Genomic DNA, 21688 nt, shown 5'->3' on the forward strand with positions numbered 1-21688 from the left:
TGCATACGTCGTAATTGCTGCTTATTTTTATTGTATTTATGCGTGAACTATTAATTAATTATGATAATTATATAATAATAGTAGAATAAAAGATGTAAGTATATTGACTTTCAAACGTTATATGTTTAAATAGATGTGTTTTTAATTTTTATTTTTACTGAGAGGAAAATAAAGAAAAAGTTAAATTGTGTTTTTCGTATAAAAAAGCTCGAACAATTAAAAAAATTTTTTTTTATATAAAGGCAACATTAATTTTTATTTACTTTGTTGAATTTTTTATTATGGATTTTATATATTACCAGAACATGCAGTATATTTTTAATTCCACTTACATTAAAATAAAAATGCAGTAAGAAAATAGAAGAAATGTGATATAATGTACCTATTCAGCATTATCCAATAATTTGCGACAAGAAAAGATAGATGATTCTATATAAAAATCAGACACGAATAAATGATACATCTCTGTTTGCATATAACATACAACTTCCTGATTAAATTTATTCAAAATTTATTTATATGTAATAGATATGAAGTCTTTTACGAAAACTCTTTAATTATGTATTGATTTTTATCAATCTAGTAACGATCAAACGAGACGATTGTTACTAGATATATAATATAATCATGGAAAGCTGTTTACATGAGATTTAAGTATTTCATATGTTTTAATCCCGCAAACGTCGTCAGTTCTCGATTGTCCTTTGAAGAAGTAACATCACAAGTAAGCGATACGCTTTCGACTAAGGTGATCCGGCTCGTGTGATTCTGCAAATAAATAAATCAATGTAAGTCAAATACAAGAATTCAGATATTTTTGTTAAATTTAATCATATAAAAATAAGTAAAGATTTCATCGCTATCTCAGATTTCTCAATTTCTAAAAGATATTATATTTAATGTTAAAGAAAACGTTTAAATATGTGTCTTTTTATGTTTTTCAATTATTATCTTAATTTTTTGCATAATGTAGATAATGTAAAAATATTTAGATTGTAAATTATCATTGCATCTTTAATTTTTTATTATATTATTACATGATAAATTAAAAATTAAAGACTTGCTTGATACATTTTTTTGTGAATTGATATCTAGAATCACTATTTTCTAATTCGTTAAATTAGATATGTAATGAAGCATATACATTCTAGAAACAGATAGATCAAAGTAAATCCAATCAGAAAACGATAAGATTTATCTTTTAAATATAATCATATAAAAATAAATGAAAAACTCGCTATATTAGAGTCTCAATATGTAAATAATATTTTATTCAATGTTTTTCTTCTTTCGATTATTATCGTCTTTTTTCGTATATTGCATATAACATTTAGATGTAAATTGTAACATCTTTTAATTCTTTAAAATATTAATATAAAAAAGAAACAACAATTAAAGACAGATTAAACATTGTCTGGATATATTCTTTCTCGAAAAGATATCTAGAAGCAATATTTTCTCACATGTTAAAGTAAATATGTAAAAATTAAAAAATATAAACGCAATAAGCTTACTTTCTTAGAAAAATATTTATAAAATGATAAGTGAAAATAAAATATTTGCATCACGTTTTGATTTGCTGATGAAACATACATCAACAAAATTTGAAATAATTTTAATATCATGTTATTATCCGTTTCTTTAGAGTGTAAGTACATGACTTACAAATGACATATAAATTTGTTGATAATAATATATCAGTAATAAGCATGATAAATTCCAATGAACGAAGTACAGTTATTAAAAGAAACTGTTTTATACATATTTTATTTATAATATTTTAATACTTCAAAATATAATATTTATGAAAGCTTTATGATGTATCGCAAGTGAACTTATTTTATAAATCGTTCCAAAGTTGTGATCAATCGTTTAGGAAGAGATTAGATACCCAAAAACAAGAAAAAAGATGATATGTATGTTATAATTATGTTAATTATGTTACGAAACTAATAAAAGTCATCTCTCCTTTCAATATTGAAAACAATTAGTATGTAAAGCAACTAAATATTTTAATATTATAAAAATGGAGTTGTATATCAAAATTAACAAATTTCCGGATCCACATACCCCTTTTTTCTTGTTTTTGTATTCCATTTATTAGTTACATTTATCAGCTATTTCTATTTATCATAGTTTTAACGTAAAGGTTTAGGTTTTCAATATTATTCTTGTGTTTTTAAATTGAATATATGTAATATAATTGATTGTTGTTCTAAAATACAGACTAAATTAATCAAGTATTCTATAAAATTAGAATAAAAGGAACTTTATCGAAAACAGTTATGCACTTATATCAAATTTTAATAATTTAGTTTTATAAAAATACAGATGTTGTAATCATCACCTAATCAATCATATAATATTTAGCAAAATGGAATATATGTATTTGCCTCTTTCTTTTATATATTTATTATTAATACATATAATATAATCTGTTTGTATGTCTATTAAAAACATTTTTTATAAGATTATTATAGGAAGTTGAAAAAAGTTAGTATCAATAAGTTTACAATTATATTATGAGTTAAAATTGTGAATTGAATAATAATTAATCGAGTGTATTGAGTTACATAATTTACCTTTTTTAAGTTATTAAAAAGTAGAAAAGTTGATACTATTGTGTAAATATTGAGAATACTTCTTTTCTCGAAACTAAACGATTACAGGCATACAATTTACACTTTATGTTTATTTTAAACATATATTGCATGTAATAAAAAAATATAAAATATAATTTATGTAAAAATATGTTTCTTTTTTTACTAAAATCAGCAGTTTTGCATTTATTTTACATTATATTTTTACATATTATATTTTTACCTCATATTATAAACTGTTCTCTGCTTCTGCTTTCTGTATCACTTACTCTTATCAAGGAAATGTTTTTGCAGATATCTGAAACGAGATTTCGCATGATGTTCCTAAAATTGTCATTGAATACTTTATTATATATTCTTGTAATGACAATGGCTTCTTCTATCGAAAATGCGGGAAATTTGTGGCATAGTGTGGATTACCATAGGTTGAGCGGTCTGACATCGCTTCATTATAGCTTGAAGCTATCATTGATTCCGAGTTATATATCCCATGGAGAATCCAATATTACTATTCATATTCATGGTCCAACACGAGACATAACTTTACTTACGTCAGCATATATAAATGTAACATCAGTAAATTTAATATCGCTCGACAATGAAAAAATCTATGTACCAAGATGTTTATATAGCAGCAATGATAAGGATAACATTGTCCTTAATTTTACCGAACAATTGTTGCCTGAAAATAGCTTTGAACTCGGATTTTATATTCTATATGTTAATTTTACAAACTTTAACCCAAAAGAATTTCCGCAAACTTGGTACACAGATGAGAAAGAAGATAACATGTAAGTATCTAATAAAGTAAATTAAAAAACTAATTATTATATACAGTATACATACAATACCCTGTAAAAAATGTTATATATAACAATATAAAATTATATACATAATCACAAAATTATATATGAAATGTCCATATATAATTAGATAAAAATGTTTTTTATATATAATTATATCAATTTATAAAAAGACCAAAAAACGAGCAATTAGAACAATCATAAGTACACGTATACATTAAACATATATATATATATATATATTTATTTATTTATCAATAATTGTTAAAAATTTGTCATTACAATGTATTAGGTTCGTCGCAACATTTTTCCAGCCCACACAAAACCGACCATTATTTCCATATTTGAACATTTCGGAATCGGCCACTACCTTTAAGATCTTAGTAGAACATGGTAAACGATACAAAGTTTTATCGAATATGCCGATAAAAAATCAATCTATGTCTAATGACAAGATGCTTACGTATTTCCACACGTATCCACTGACGTCTATATACGAAGTAGCATTAATTCTGATGTCGTCTGATAAGACACCTTCAGATCCCATCAGATATGATCCTTATCTCTCTCCTTTTTCGAAAATAATTATCAATACGTGGAGCAGATCGCGTTTGGTACCTTATATGAAATTTACGCGACATATTCTCAAAAATGTAACCAGACATTTAGAAGACACTTGGAAAATCTTGAAGAGAGGTCCTAAGATAGATTATGTCTTTATTCCGAATTTCGAGGGCAATATCAGGCAGACTTGGGGATTTCTACTTTACAAGTAATATATATACATTTAACATTTAATTATAATTATAACTTATTAAAATATATTTTATTTTAAATTTTAAAACTAAAAAAAATTTTAAACATGCATTTTATACGATTATTATTAGAAATTAAAGAGAATTTAAATGAAATAGAGATTTATAACATAATTTCTCTGTTATTTTAATATTTAGAAAGAATTAAATAATCGAAATATATGTACATTTGTGCCTAAAATAATTTCCATAAGTTATTTACATGACAGTATATAATACATGTAAAATGACTATAGTAAAATTATGGAATAACTACATTTATTTATTCAGAAATTCAAAAAATTAATTTATAATTAATTGAATTATTATATACAACTTTAAATTTTAATGTTGAGGACATATGATTTTATGTTTATTTAAGCTTATTATTATTTAATAGTATAATATGTCTATATTATTGTATTATTCATGGAATTGTTAGAAGATTTATTTTATCACATTGATGAAAAAATATGGCAAAATAAGATTATCTGCTCATTATATTTTTGAGAAGGAGAGATAAAGAGAAATGTACATAATCTAAATGAAATAATTAGATATAATTAACATAATACATTGTTACAAGAAGTAAAATTTTTCTGGTTAATAAGAGTGTAATTAATTTATTCGAAATATATATTATATGTATTATGAAATGAATTCATTATTAAAATATTATTTTTTGCTTGAGAGGATAAATAATCTTAAATCGTAAATACATTTGAAATTATATATCTTACACTATTATGTACACTTATATATATGTAACATACTTAGATTTAACCAGCGATGTGTATCTATTAATGGATATCTAATAAACCTATTTAAAATAGGAAATGCAAAATGTAGAAAACTTTACATTTAGAAATGCAAAATGCAAAATTCTGTGCAGACCCCCACATAAAATAGAAAATGCCTTTTTTTAATGAATCTGTAAAGTAAAAACGTTTTTCAAAAATAATGACATATATATAAATTTGATTTTTTATTATTTACATCTTACAATTATTATTTATATTTATATTCTTACTTTTTATTAAATTTTTATGAATTTTACAAACTTTTTGTTTGAGCTTTTTTTATAAATTTTTTTCTATAAACGCTTTAAACTTTTATAAATTTTATATATAAATAATACATATTTTTTTAAACAAATAAAAATAATTGTATGAGATTACATGAAATTGTAAAAAATGTTTATTGATTACATTTGCTTAATGACTTCTGTAATAGCATATTGATTGTTTTACATACACATTATTATATATCTCCCTTATTTTTTAGTTTTTTGAGAAAAATTTGAAACAAAAATAAGCAATATAATGTTTATTTAAATGTAATTGCAAAATAATTTATGAGAATCTGTATTTTTGTATTATAAATTCAAAATATATGCATTTTACATTTTATAATCTATTTTAAATACATCTATTTCCAAAATTTAAATGTATATATCCCTTGTTTTAGCACAAATTTAAAATGTTTATATACATATAACAAAAAGTATCGACATAATCCTGTTATATACAATTTTCAGTGAAACGTATATTACCTACAATGAAGAAAAACATTCAGTACAGCATAAAAGTGCAGCAATACACTCAATAGCTCATAATATAATATCACAATGGTTCGGTGGTCTCTTCTATTCTTATAAACACTGGTGGTTAAATGAGGGCTTCATTAAGTTCGTCGAAGCATATGTCATTGATAAGGTTTTTTTTTGATTATATTATTATTCTGTTATAATTGTGATATCATAAAAATATTTGAAATTGTCTCGCCTCTATTCATTAAAAAAATATAAGAAATACTAAAAAATATTAAATATTAAATATTTTATTTTGTAATTTCTTGCAATATTTTAATAATTTAAGAAGAGACATTATGTAGAGCAGATAACAAGTATATTTAAATTATGTATTATAATTTGCAAATACTTTCCAATTATTAACCAAATTTTTTGAATAATGTGAATAACATATTTATATTTCAAATAATTACACATTACATGTAAATTCACAACTACTATAAAATTACATAATAATATATTATATAAAAATATAAAAACTTGGTTTAAAAATAACGAAAATAATTGAATATATCTGTGTGTATTGTAATACAAGTATTATTAATGCGAGCTTCTTTTTCTGTTTGTAGGTCTTTCCAAACTGTGGAATGATGAACTTGTCCATAATTCAAGATATGCATGAATATCGTTATATGGATATACATTTTCCTTCTGATATTTATGGAAACATTACAAATAATACATTTAAAATTAATTCACTTTCTATTCGTCAACGTATTAAAGGTACGTAATTATACAATTTGGTTTTTTAAAAAATTATAACTATTTATATAAATATTTGTAAATAATATAATTAAACATGAGTGAAATTGCTAATTATAAATATATAAGAAAAGATTTATTAATTATAATTGTACGTTTATTTATTCATATTGTAATTAAGTGTTAGAAGGAAAAATTTGGTAAATAATAAAATGAGTAAAAGCATTTTCCATGATCTTGACTTTGATGTATATATCCTGAATATTGAAGAGAATCTAGCCGCCAGTCATTATTCATTGAAAATTATTGACAAATTAAATTGAGAATATAAATATGCGTTTAACTCTATACTTTGAACTGTCGTAAATACAATATTATTTGCATATTTACGTTTATAGATATTTTAAATGTTGTTGAGAGTCATCACTTCTTAACAACATATGTCAAGGTCAAGGAATTGCCACTGCTCATCTTTATTTTTATGTTAAAATTTAAAGTTATATAATTTTTTAAAGTATACATATAATTTTTAATTACTATGTGCATACCCTTTAATATATTTATATAATTATATAATTAATATTACTATAATAGGACCTATTGTATGGCGCATGTTAAAAGAAGTAATACCCAATAATGTGTTTTGGAAGAGTATCTACTTATATTTAATCAGGGGGTAAGTGACAAACACATTGTAATATATGTATAATACTTTATCATATTGAAGATGTTGGACAATGTTGCGATTCGTCGATTAATTAATCCATATTTTTAACCAAACTATTTAAGAAATTTATTCAGAATATAAATCTTGTTTGTGCGTTTCGCTTATTTTTAAAATATTATTCTGCTTTGAATAATTTGTGAATATAAATTTTTCGTCAAACATTTTATTGATTGACTATATTTAGGGTAACTTGTTTCAAATTAGACTGAAATTAATATATAATTTAGAATTTATGATTTAAAATTTTTATTTAGTTTTAATAGAATGCTGATGTCTGTTTTATTGATAAAACGCGAAGTTGAATTCGGCCAAATAAATCTTTTTATTTGCTATACTTACAGATTGAAAAAATTTTTCCACAATTAACGAATTAAATATTAAGCAAGAGCACTATAATTTTAGTAAAAAAAAAACAAAAAAGTAAAATATTACATTTCTCTATCAGCCCTTTTTTAACTTTTTTTTACATAAAATTATAACATTCACAGTTAGTTACTATTAGTACTTTAATTGTGGAAAAGAAAATTTTTAAAAAATCTGTATAACCCATATTTTTGAATATATTATAACTACACGTTTTATCAATAAAACAGACAAAGTCAGCATTCCCCCCCATAAGATTATGAAGTTTGATAAAAATAGAAAAGAGATCTTAATCGTTAATTAAAGCTTGATTTATTTGAAAAGTAATTCCTATTAGGTAAACGATTTCCTTTTTCGGGCATCTATTGGAAGATTAAAATTTGAAATTCGATTATTTGTGTGCAATTAATTGTCACTTTACTATTGTCAACAGCAAATAATGTATTATATTATACTTTTTGACAGCGACAATAACTCAAAGTTTAAATAAACTTTTTTATTTATATTAACCTAAAAAGAATTATTTTTGAAAGTTGTTATTAAATTAATACAAAAAATATCATTAAACTGTATCTGTAATTAAAACGATAATTATAATTTTACATTATTAGAATATAAATCAACTATATTGTATGTGGTATTTCATTCTACAACATTAAGTTTTACAGGGCGACGTGCGTTAATTCGAGAATTCCTGATAATCTATGGGATATTATGCAGACTACCATAGATAAATCAGAAATTAAGAATTACGAACTAAACGTAAAACGAATGATGAATGTTTGGGCTGAACAGAAGTATTGTCCTGTGGTAAATGCGACACGAGATTATAACAGTGAAGGAGATTATATCACTATATCGATAGACAAAAAACAACTTTTCAATCAAACAACTTTTTTTATACCCATCAGCTATACTACGGAAAAGAACAACGATTTCAACACATCGTCAGCTATTGATTATTATTTAACGGAATCGAATCCCGAGTTGAAAATACCTATTAGATTTCAAAATTTATGGGTAATTGTCAATAAACAAAAAACTGGTAAATATTATAAGTATTCTAATTTTATTATACATATTTTTTTAAATTATTGTTAAATGCTTATATATATATTTCCTTTCACTATATATAAAAAAACATTTGCCGATAAAACAGAGTCAACATCTCTTTAAAGTGCCTAATTTTTTAAATATATAAAAAATACATTTTTATTAAATATTTGAATCCCAAGATTTTTTTTGTAAGGATTGAAATTATATTTTGTATATTACATATAATATACTTTTAAATTATTCTTCAAATATTACCATTAAAATTTTCATTTATCATTACAATTTCAAACACTAGGTACGTTGCTTAATTTCTTGGAGCTTAATTTTTTATTTAAATTAATGACCTACAATAATTTTGTAATTAATAATATTAATAAGAGATTTGCATTTTTTACTATAATATACATTTGTATGCATATTATTTTTAATACATCTTTACGTGTTTAAAATAAAGAAAATAAAATATATATTTTTAAATATATTTTATTATATTTATTCAAAGAAATAATCGATAAAATTTATTTGTTGAATAATAGGATATTATCGCATCAACTATGATACGAATAATTGGCGAAGAGTTGGAACTTATTTAAATCTCAACTATACTAATATACCTGTTCTCATACGAGCACAAATTGTCGATGACGCGTTTTACTTTGCGTTAGAGAAAAGACTACATTTCGATAGATTCATTAATCTTGGGTATTATTTAGTGGATCATGAGCAAGATTATACACCATGGTATTCTTTGTTCAAAGCTTTTGAATGCTTGTCGAACTATTTTGCAATTTTCAATATACCTGATATGCATCTTCTTCCAGGACTCAAGGTATTTTACAAATTGTAGCGCTAATATCGTATTAAATATTAGAAATCAATATATAAACCATTATATAACATAAATCTAATTTTTAAAAATTAAGGAATAGTAGGTAGTTAAAGAAAATTTTATTATATGCTAATATATGAAAATAATATAATGAATATAAAGATTATAATGAATATAATGAATATAAAGTTTTAATAATGTGCTAATCATTCGGTATCAATGACGTCTCGAATAAAATCAGTAATTTTTATATTTTTTTACATCGCTACAAACAAATTTAGTATTTATTTTTACTGTTCCTTTATGAATCTACGTAATAAATTTTTTTATGCTAACAAACGCAAAGATCATTTAATTTTCTTGCCAGCTTTTAATTGCAATGAAATCTTACAAATTTTACTTTGAATGAAATCATGTATTGTAAACTTTCTCTTCACTTATCTCTCTCTTGTTTGTCTTATAAACTTTTGCTTAATACCTACTTGTAAGGTCGAAAAAAACGTATTTTTAGGAATTTTTTTTTAAACTGAAAGATTTTTTAAAATAAATGATTAATTATTCGAATGTATACATTTTGAAGATTTTATAGTATTTTTTTATTACAAAATATTAAAAAATACAAAAAAGATCAGCAAAAGTATTTTTTGTAAACTTTTTGCGGCGATCACTGTAGCTTTGAGTTCATATCTGAAATGAATAATTCGAACGAATTTAGTTAGTATATTAGTTTATCTAGTGCCCGATCGTTGCTTTTTATTTTTCGTTGCATAGTTTTTTACAGATAAAAATAAACGATTTTTTTGGTCAAAAATCGATACTTTAACTTTAAACAGCCGCCATTTTGTCTCAAATTAATTTTTCGAGATAATGAACGATCGGACACTAGATAAACTAATATACTAACTAAATTCGCTCGAATTATTCATTTCAGATGAACGAGCTCAAAGCTACAGTGATCACCGCAAAAAACTTACAAAAAAATGCTCTTGCTAATATCTTTTTTGTTTTTTAATATTTTGTAATAAAAAAATACTATAAAATCTTCAAAATGTATACATTCGAATAATTAATCATTAAAAAAAAAAATCTTTTAGTTAAAAAAAAATCTTAAAAATACATGTTTTTTTCGACTTCACAAGTAAGTATAACCCCTTAAAACATTAGTTTTACGTAATTTAAATTGTAATTTAGTATATCATATCAAAATTTTGAAATTGTGTATGGTTAAAAGTGTAAAAATGAAAAATGTTATATTTTCTAAAAAAAGAATTAAAGGAATTAGTTGAAACATAATTTATTCGTTATAAACATAAGTAAATTTATCATTTCGGAGCTTATTTTAATCACTTATTTAACGATTCAATGTAGAATAATTGTGATAAATAAAAATATGTATTTTCTTGTATATTATATTTGTCTTTGTAAAAAATCTAATAATCAAATAAAATATACTTTTTTCAATTATAGAGAATATCAGTGCTAATAAAAGGTATGTTCGACAATAAATTAAGGCACATATATCCATATCTTTTTAGATGGCAATTTGTAACTCATCATCCAATGAAACCCGTCGACGACGATTTTACTACATATTTAAAGATGGACATCAGAAAATGGGGATGTCTTATCAATGATACTCGGTGCATTTGGGTGGCCGAAATGAAATTGGTATATTATCTACAAAATCAAAAATTCTTTAAGTAAGTACATTTTAATCTTAATTATTTCTACATAAATATTTTTTATATTCTTATAAAAATATAGTTTATAGTTATAAAAAATAAAATCAAATTTAAATATATGCATATTATTATTCTCCATAACATGTATCACACACGTATGTTTCTTGTTAACTAAATTTAATAATTTCTCTGTATGTACATACAGGAAAAGGAATAAAAGAAAAAAAATGAAAAGTAATTACAAAAATCTTTACATAGATTTTTGTAAATAAAATAAATATTGAAGAACTAAGAGAAATTATTTCTATATTTTACATATATACATATTATACATATGTATATATAAATATACAGGGTGTCCGGTAACTAACGGACCAACGATTACAAATGGATTCTTGCGTCAATTTGGAAACGATCTTTCCTCAGCGAAAATGTCGAAAAAGGTCATCATTTTTTACAACTTTCCAATATTTGTCATTATGTATCTTTATAACTAAGCCTCAAATTAAAATTTTATTATAGTAAACTCTACCTATAATTAACTGAAGAATGTAATTATGTTAGACTTTTAACTCCAAAACGTTTAGTTTTCAAAAAACCAATTTTTTTCAATCGCTTATAACTCGAAAATTATTGACTTCTCAACATTTTTGCTAAGAAAAAATCGTCTCCAAATTGGCCAGAAAATCCGCCCATAATCATTGGTCCGTTAGTTACCGGGCACCCTGTATACATAATATTTTTTGATATCTAAATATATTTGATTACAAAAATTGGCACAACAAATAAAATAGAACTATGTAAAAAGAATAAAAGTAAACAATTTAAATATAAAATTTAAAATTATAGAATAGAATATAAATATAAATAAAAAAATTTTCTTAAAAAAATAAAAATACAAAAGATAATTTTTATAATTATTTATCTATTATTCTTCTTATTGTTCTTTTCATATGTACAAACAGAGATTATACAAAAGAGAGAAAAAGTTTGTGGACACATTTTATATAACTTTATATATTTATATTTGCTTTTATATATAAATATTTGTCTAAATATTTATTAATATAAAAATGATGTATGTTAAATATCGATACATCATAAAAAACTAAAAATTAATTTTTTTTTGTTATAGCATTTCGACTGGGTGGGAGGAATGGACATATTGTAATGGTTTAAAGAGAGTGAACGCTAGTATTTGGAATAGTACATATTTGTTGGCATCTCGTATGTACAAAGAAAAATCCGATTATAAAATGTTAAATTACCTTGGTTGTTCTGAAAATTCTAGCATTATCGTTAAATATTTGTGGTCTGTAATACCGGAATTTAAAAAGGATATGTTGAGAGAGAATGATTATAAGATGCTTACACAGAAAGATAAGGATAAAATTGATACTTTAATAAATACTAATATGTTTCTTTCTACTCTTGCAAGACATGCTAAGAACACTTTAGTACTTAAAGAAATACTGAAGAATTATGAAAGATATTACAAAGACAGGTAACACCTTCCAGTCAATAAATATATGTATATAGCATATAATCAGGAAAGTTTATTATGTATACGTACGTTTTTACTATATCTATATATAGTATATATATATATATATATATATATTTTTTATAGTCCAGTCAGTATGACATCGGCGTTAATTGTGCTTATTAATAATGCGTATACTCATAAACAATTATTTAGAGAGGTAAATTTTATACTTTTTTAATACTTTTTTTTACGAAATTTCTGTTTAATATAAAAAACCAAAATTAAAATATTGATTTTAGATAGGTGAATTTGCGAGAAAAGTTATGCCTCCTTCAAATTATGAATTTCATATTAAGAACAAGTTAACAACCCGTTATGATCAAGTGAGCGTCCAGATGCAGTTTTTTAACAATTTGTTCGAAAATAAGAGTGATAACGAGATGGCCAATGAAAAAGTCCAATGAAGTCTAATCTACTTGAATTGATACATATACAATAATAAAACATAATATATATCAACAAATGCAAAAATAAAGCACACATTTTTATTAAACACATTAATAAAAGAATAAATATTAAATATTTAAAATAATATTTTATATATTTATAGTGCATTATATATTTGTTATTTATTTTTATAATTTTATATATATGATCATGTCGAATCTCATAAAAAATTCTATCATTTCCTAAATATACGTATGTATACACACACACACACACGCACGCACACACACACAAACACGCACACACACACACACACACACACACACACACACACACACACACATATATACATATATATATATATGTATATATGTATATATATAATATTATGCAAAAATATTAACTTCTCTTTTACATTATAATTTTTTAATAATTGGATGAGATAAATAAAACAATTAAAACAATCAAAATATGTAAATAAATAAAATACCTGTATATAAATTATGGTTTATGATTTTCTTTTATTTCCATGAAAGAAGAAAAAAATATGAGAAGATAAAGAAAAATAAAATTCACACTTTGAAAATATTCTTAAATTATAAATAAGTATTTTCTATGCGCATTTAATAAGATAATTATAGAAAGTAGTAAAATGTCAAGAAAATATAATCAGATAGAGAATAAACCGCCATAATGTAAGTTACTAATTTAACTATAAAAGACAGAATTAAAAAAATGTGTTTTATATTAAAGATTAAAAAAACTATAAAAAATATTGTTTCAAAACATAATACGATGTTTAAATACATGTGTCCTTAATTTTCACAAAATTTTTGTACTGAGAAGAAAATAAAAAAAATTAAATTGTTTATCATATAAAAAGCTGGAAGGATTTAAATTAATATGCTTTTTTATGTAAAAGCCATGTAAATTTTTCTTTACTTTGTTGAAACTTGAATTTTTCATTATGGATCTGGTATATATGAACAGAACAGAATTTTAAATTCCACTTACATTACATTTAAATAAAAATTTAATAAAAAAAATAGAGAAAATGTGAAATAATGTAACTATTTTATACATTATCCAATAGATTGCGACAAAGAAAGAAATAATTCTATATAAAAATCAGGCAAAAATAAAAGATATTTTCTTATTCATTCTTTTTGCATATAATGTAATTTCCTGATTAAATTTCTTCAAAATTATTTTATATGTAATAGGTATAAAGACTTTTACAAAAACTCTTCAATTATGTATTGGCTTTTATTAATCTAGTAACAATCGAATTAGACGAATTGTTATGTATAACCTTGGAAAGCTATTTATATGAGATTTATGTATTTCATATGTTATAATTCCGCAAACGTCATCAGTTCTCGATTGTCTTTTGAAGAGGTAACATCACAAGCGATACCATTTTGGCTCAAGTGATTTGGCTCGTGATACTACAAACAGATAAGATCAATATATAAGTCAAATAGAAAAATTCAGATATTTCTATTAAATATAATCATGTAAAAATAAGATTTAATTAAAATTTTGCTATCTCGAATTTCTTAATTTCTAAAAGATATTTTATATATTGTTAAAATAAACATTTAAATGAGTTTTTTTATGTTTTTCAATTAACTTTATTTGTATTTTGCACATTACAGATAATATAAAGATATTTAGATGTTAAATTATCATAGTATTTTTAATTTCTTATTATATTATTACATTATAAATTAAAAATTAAAGACAGATTAAGTCTTGTTTAATACATTTTTTCGCGAATTGATATCTATAATAAACATTTTTGAATTTGTTGAATCAAATATTTAATAAAACATATTCTAGAAACAGGTAGATCAAAGTCAAGAAAATTCAAATATAAAACATTTATAGATTTATTTTTTAAATATAATCATATAAAAATAAATGAAAAACTTTATGAGAGGTCTCTATATTATTTTGATCGTTATTTTTTGTTTTATATTGCATATAATATGATAATGTATACAAATTGTAACATATTTCTATATTTAAAATTTTAATACGTAATAAAAGAAACAAAAATTAAAAACAAATAAAGCCATGTTTGATACATTTTTCCCAAATAAAAGCAATATTTTCTAAAATGTTAAATATGTAATAAAAATAAAAAAATATAAACTCAATAAACATCAATTTACTTTCTTGGAAAAATGTTCTACAATGATAAGCGAAAATGTAAAACTTGCATTAAGTTTTGGTTTCCTGATAAAACATACATCAAAAACAAGAAAAAAGATATGTTATAATTATGTTAATTATGTTACAAAACTAGCGATCTCTTCTAATAATATTGAAAAAAATTAGAATGTAAAGCAATTGAATATTTTAATTTTAATTTTATAAAAAATTTCCGAATGTGTATAAATTGTTTGGTTTTACTCATCACTGGCGACTTTATTAAATATATATTTTAGTTGATTATTAATGATCTATAGCTCTATCTTGCCATGGCACCGCTCCCACACCATTGAAATAGTCACACCACCTTTCTCGTAAAGCTAAAGTATTATTAGAATGTCGATAGCTTCTTGAATTTTGAAATCTTACTAATTCACGAATTTGTTCATTTCTCCAGTTACCAAGAAAAAAGTGTCCTGTTAATTCAACCTCTACGTCTATATATGATGATAGTGTATACATGGCACAACCAACGGTATTAGTACGAAAGACAACATATAGCAAAAATATTACGATATTACGAGCATTATCCGGATCATATCTCACTTGAAACCGACTAGCCATAACGCCAAATACATTTTCAGAGAATCTTCTGGCACGAGACAATCTGTAATTATATTAAAAAAGTGCAAATAAATTTTTACGCTAATTTTAATATACAAATTTTTATATCACCCTTTGTTTAGAGATACTTACCTGTAGTTAAAAATTCTCCTATTTCTTTTTCCGGAACACTGCTATTTGGGAAAAGGAATGAGTACCTTTTTAGATAATGTAAAAATTTCATCTCCTACAATAACAAACGGAAAATCGTTGTTCGTGCTTAGTAAAGGATTAGGTTGCGGAATTTTTAGTGCGTTTCTTTCCAGAAGATCTTTTAATGTACATTTATTCGACACCCCTTTATCAGATATTCGACCGTTAGTATCGACATCAATATAAATAAATCTAAGTTGAGCATCAACGAGAGCAAGTAAAACAATATTGAACGTTTCTTTATAATTATAATATAAAGATCCCGAATTTAAGGGTGGATCAATGCAGCAATGTTTGCCATCCATGGCTTCAAGGCAATTTGAAAAATTCCATTTATCAGCGAAATCGTGAGCCACTACTTCATCTTCCTTACATCTTCAGAATTAGGAATGTTTAAATATAATTTTTAAAGAACCACTCTCAGAGCATAGCATGTATCCTTTATTATACCTGAAATGGTATACTCTGTCCAAGTCTAAAATTCATAGAGAGAGACTCTTGACTTTCACCTATAAAATAAGTAAAAAAATTTTTTTTAATATTCAAACTTATATATAAGTAAAAAATACGAGAAATCCAAGAAAAGTTTTACTAGTTGCTAAGTGACGTAGTGTTACTGATAGCCTTTCAGCAGGTGAAATACTTTGTCTGAGGTGCGTACCATGTCTCTGAATTAAAAGTGTTACTTTTATAACAAAATCTTCAAATATGTTAATATTCATTCAAAGACATCTGCACAAAAAAATTAAAGTTAAAATAGAAGTTTAGAAAGAAAAAATTGCCTTTTTGGCTATTATATCTGAATATGATTGGTATTTTAATTCCTTTACGTGATAATTCCAATGGATTTTTTGGTAAAAAAGGATTCGATGAGAATCCACGGTCGGCGTAAATGCAAGCAAAATATCTAAGGTATTCTGTAAGAACATAATATTATCAATACAAAAAAAATAATTTATTGTAATTTATCGAATATATTATTATTGCAATAATCGTAACAGAGCTTCAAAAAGATCTCCGCTTCTGTTCTTATCAATTTTTTCCGTCTATGTCTTTCAGAAAGTTCAAAGCGGCTTCCGGATCTGAAGTCGTATTACCAAGTCTCTGAGCTAACTTCAAACCGTTATTGATAGCATCGTCTTGTTCAGTGAAAGCCCAAGGAACAGTCGCGACGCCACTTTGACATATTGCTTTATGAAATAAATCTGTTAAGTACACATTCGCACATAATATAATTGGCACTTGAAAAATTTTATATGATTTTATCATGAGATCTTTGCTTTTTTCCTCTTTGACTTAATGTAACACATAAAATTAATCAGCGTGTTTTTAATTGTCAATTATCAATTTAGAATTAATTTTTCTTTACTGAAGGATGTTATCATTTATTTTCTAAGTAACTTTCTACGACATTTTAAAATGTCCATATTATATAGTTTGCAATCGAGATTTAAGTTAAAATGAGAAAAAAATTTTTAATTTAAAATTTTTTTGCTATAGCAAAGCTATAAAAAATTTTTAATTTTTTTATATAAAATGTGTTCTTAAATATATTCTTAATATACATATGTATATCAGTATTATAATATGTATATTATATGTATATTATATAATATGTACTATATATCAATATTATATCCTTTTGATTCGTACCTTTAGCTAAAGGTGAAATAGTTAGATATATATATAGTGAACCATCCCGCATTTTGACCAAAAATTGTGACGTTATCGGGATTTCCACCAAATTGCAATATATTTTTTTCAACCCATTTTAACGCCATACTACATTCTTTAAGCCCTGATTTCCCGTTGCCATTTCCTTATAAAAATTAAGAAAACCTAAAGAGAGAATGAAAGAAACATGTCGTTAATACGTTTAGTAAAGTTTATTTATATAATCAAGTCTTCAATATTCGCATTCGCTAGTCAGTAAGATAAGGAATATTAAATAATCGACCAATTATAAACTAGCACAAATTAAAATTTATTAAATTTCACGACGTTTCGACCATATGGTTGAATGATTTTTAACGTTTTTCAATTAATAAGAATCATAACTACACCGTCGAAACGTCGTGAAACTTAATAAGTTTTAATTTGTGCTAGTTTGGTCGACTATTTAATATTTCTTATTTACTCATATAAGTTATATAAATATATACACAAATTTTAACGATTAAATAAATTAATTTCACGAGATTTTTTAATTACTTCTAATTCGACAATTGTTAAAAAAAAAAAAAAAAAAAATTTATGAAAAAAGTTATAAAACATTAAAATTTTTGAAAAGTTATAAGTTATGAGAATTGGTTATTGTTTTGAAATTGGTATCTAAAAAAATCATACATATACGTAAATTATTTGGATTGTGGAGAGTAGAATGCCTGTGTATGCATTTAGTTAAAAAAACTGGATCATCAAACGTAATAAAGTCATATAAAATAAATTCGAGCTAATTAATAATGTATCTAGAACACCTAATCTGTAATTCAGGGTAACGAGTACCATATCTTTCCGCATGATATAATCGGGACCGTAAAAATTCGAGGTGCCGTCTCCCACAAAAAAACCTCCACCATGTATCCATACGATCACAGCGCGTTTCTTTAAAGGTTTCATATTGTTGCCCAGCAAACACAGTATATAAATGTAATATACTTAAGCATGTTACATGTAACGTATATGTTAGTTGTAATTTCCCACTCATAGATGTAACATTTTTAATATTACATATATTACATTGTAGTTATATTGTCATTATATCCCAAGATAGCACTGACTTATCAATACATTAATGTGCTATTTGGTATATAATTACAATATAACAACAATGTAATATATGTTATATTAAAATGTTACATCTATGAGTGGGAAATTACAACTAACATGGATGTTACATGTAACGTACACGTTATATTACCTGTTATATTCCGTTTTATTATAGTAATGTAACAATTATATATCGGTGGTTGCTGAGTATATATATATAATCTCTAAAAACTCACCTTTAAAAAAAGGTAAAAAAAGGCGACCAGTTAAGGGCACGCCATTAACAAAAATTATCCATTGCAAACCCATGTAGAATCCTATCCTATTGCAAACCCATGTAGAATTGTATTAAAAATTATCCATTGCAAACTTATGTAGAATCCTACATTGCAAACCCATGTAGAATCCTATCCTATTGCAAACCCATGTAGAATTGTATTAAAAATTATCCATTGCAAACTTATGTAGAATCCTACATTGCAAACCCATGTACAATAGAATTGTATGAAAAATTATCGATTATAAACCCATGTACAATCGTAACAAAAGTAATGAAATAAAAAAAAAATTGCGCCAAGTGAAAGTAGAAACTTGTACCAGTGGAAAATTAAAGTTGCAGACATATATAGAGTCGTATAATGAATCAGTAAAAATTTAAATTTGCAAATGTAGAATCGTACCATAAAAAAACTTATCTTTTAAAAAAAAGATAAACAAGATGCCAAGTCCATGCGCCATGTGAAAAAGAAATAAAAAAATTTTAGTTAAAAAAACTGGGCGCGCTGCTAAGTTTCAAAATTACAATGCACCTTAAAGTAACATTAATTAATTTAAACACAAAACATATTTTAACTGTAATAAGTTTAAAAGTAACAATTTAATTTTAATATTGTTAGAATATTATTTAGCAGCGCTCCCAGTTTTTTTAACTAAAATTTTTTTATTTCTTTTTTACATGGCGCATGGACTTGGCATCTTGTTTATCTTTTTTTTAAAAGATAAGTTTTTTTATGGTACGATTCTACATTTGCAAATTTAAATTTTTACTGATTCATTATACGACTCTATATATGTCTGCAACTTTAATTTTCCACTGGTACAAGTTTCTACTTTCACTTGGCGCAATTTTTTTTTTATTTCATTACTTTTGTTACGATTGTACATGGGTTTATAATCGATAATTTTTCATACAATTCTATTGTACATGGGTTTGCAATGTAGGATTCTACATAAGTTTGCAATGGATAATTTTTAATACAATTCTACATGGGTTTGCAATAGGATAGGATTCTACATGGGTTTGCAATGGATAATTTTTGTTAATGGCGTGCCCTTAACTGGTCGCCTTTTTTTACCTTTTTTTAAAGGTGAGTTTTTAGAGATTATATTATTCATTTTTGTATATTTTTATGACCGGAATAGAACAATTATTAAACATGTTTATCTAAACTTCTTTGCTTAAAATGATGTGTACAATCATATCCTAGAATCCTGATCATTCCTCCTAAAGCACCCTATTTATATAAATTTACCCATATGTGTGTGTGTGTGTGTGTATATGTGTGTGTGTGTGTGTGTACTAATGTCGAGCATTTTTTATACATTTTCTATTAAATTTAGATAAAAGTTGCAGGATTTCGAAAAAGAAAAAGTTGACACAGACTTTTTCCTAAACGGCGATTTTCAAGGTTATTTAAAGGTCACTTATATTTTCAAAATAGAATTACCTTAATTTTTCTCATATAAATCGATTTAACTCGCAATATTTACTATAAAAAGTTGTAAAGGTATAATTTTTACATAATCTTACATAAACTTCGAAATATTACAAATATTTTATTTTATGAAATATTTCAGTTTATGTAAAATTATGTTAACTATCTTTTAAATTATTCACTTTTAGCCATCTTACCCTTACAACCTTTTATAGTGAATATTGCAACAAATTGGTTTATATATATAATATATATATAACATCAGTTATTATTAATTGATGTTTACATTTATTTTTAGACTTACTAGAGCTCAAATGCTCCACATTTTTTGCAAAAACTGTTTATTCTACAGATTTCAAATATGCTTTTAAATGATGATTGAATATTTCCTTTTTTTAATTATTTTTATTATTATTTTTCAATCTCAATCAACTTTTATAACTTTATGCCAGCACGATACAAATACATGTGTCTTTATTTTTTTTTATTATTTTCATTATTATTTTTCAATCTCAATCAACTTCTATAACCTTATGCCAGCAGGATACAAATACATGTATGTCTTTATTATTGTATCAACTCTTGTCTTTTCCATGTAACCATGTGTTCATAGTTTGAATTATCCCTTCATCTTCTCAATCTTTCGCAGAGATTTAATTAATTAAATACACTTCACACGAAATAAAGTTTGCTGGAAGATATACAGCAAACGATAACTGTAAAAACATGATTACGTGGAAAGAACAAGAGTTGGTACAGTAAAGGCAAGTAAGTAAGTACATGTAATGTATCGTATTGGCATAACGCTATATCCGCGGAGCAGATAATGTGGCTGTAGAGGTAGTCTGCAGTGCAGCTAATGTGGACGTAGATGTTGATTGAGATAATTGTCTAATATAAAATAGAATTTAAAAATTTAGTTTAAAAAGCTGTTGCATATATAAATAAAGTTTATTTTTTCTAAATTTGGAATATGTTTAATTAATTAATTTTTTAAGTCTATGTTTAATAAATTTTTTAAGTCTGTATTCAATAATTTTATTCATTTGATAAATACATGTATGTCTTTATTTTGATATGTTTAATATAATTAGAAATTCATTATTAATTAGATATGTAAACTATAAATTCATATATAATATTTGAAAATA

General features: G+C 24.2%; 1 protein-coding gene and 1 pseudogene across 1 annotated transcript; one reads left to right on the plus strand and one right to left on the minus strand.

Moving 5' to 3' along the window:
* Window positions 1-689: 689 nt before the first annotated feature.
* Window positions 690-13581, plus strand: LOC114933951 (glutamyl aminopeptidase-like). Its single transcript, XM_029306538.2, has 12 exons — window positions 690-788; window positions 2895-3391; window positions 3696-4175; window positions 5735-5912; window positions 6358-6511; window positions 7085-7166; window positions 8249-8625; window positions 9173-9465; window positions 10933-11165; window positions 12283-12651; window positions 12778-12850; window positions 12933-13581. The coding sequence occupies exons 2-12, from the start codon at window positions 2916-2918 to the stop codon at window positions 13095-13097; spliced, it is 2880 nt and encodes a 959-aa protein (XP_029162371.2). The 5' UTR covers window positions 690-788; window positions 2895-2915; the 3' UTR covers window positions 13098-13581.
* Window positions 13582-15540: 1959 nt separating this feature from the next.
* On the minus strand, window positions 15541-16775 carry LOC146720510 (uncharacterized; annotated as a pseudogene).
* Between the last annotated feature and the right edge of the window lie 4913 nt (window positions 16776-21688).

This window comes from Nylanderia fulva, unplaced genomic scaffold, assembly GCF_048542155.1.
Source record: "Nylanderia fulva isolate GAGA-0341 unplaced genomic scaffold, ASM4854215v1 Scaffold68, whole genome shotgun sequence".
NCBI classification, from domain to species: Eukaryota; Metazoa; Arthropoda; class Insecta; order Hymenoptera; family Formicidae; genus Nylanderia; species Nylanderia fulva.

What these genes read in the sequence shown, in the direction of transcription:
- LOC114933951 (XM_029306538.2), top strand. Translation starts at nt 2,916, where the DNA reads ATGATGTTCCTAAAATTGTCATTGAATACTTTATTATATATTCTTGTA. An exon ending in GATGAGAAAGAAGATAACAT is followed by an intron (nt 3,392 to 3,695) that starts GTAAGTATCTAA and finishes ACAATGTATTAG; the next exon opens with GTTCGTCGCAACATTTTTCC. An exon ending in CAAAATCAAAAATTCTTTAA is followed by an intron (nt 11,166 to 12,282) that starts GTAAGTACATTT and finishes TTTTTGTTATAG; the next exon opens with CATTTCGACTGGGTGGGAGG.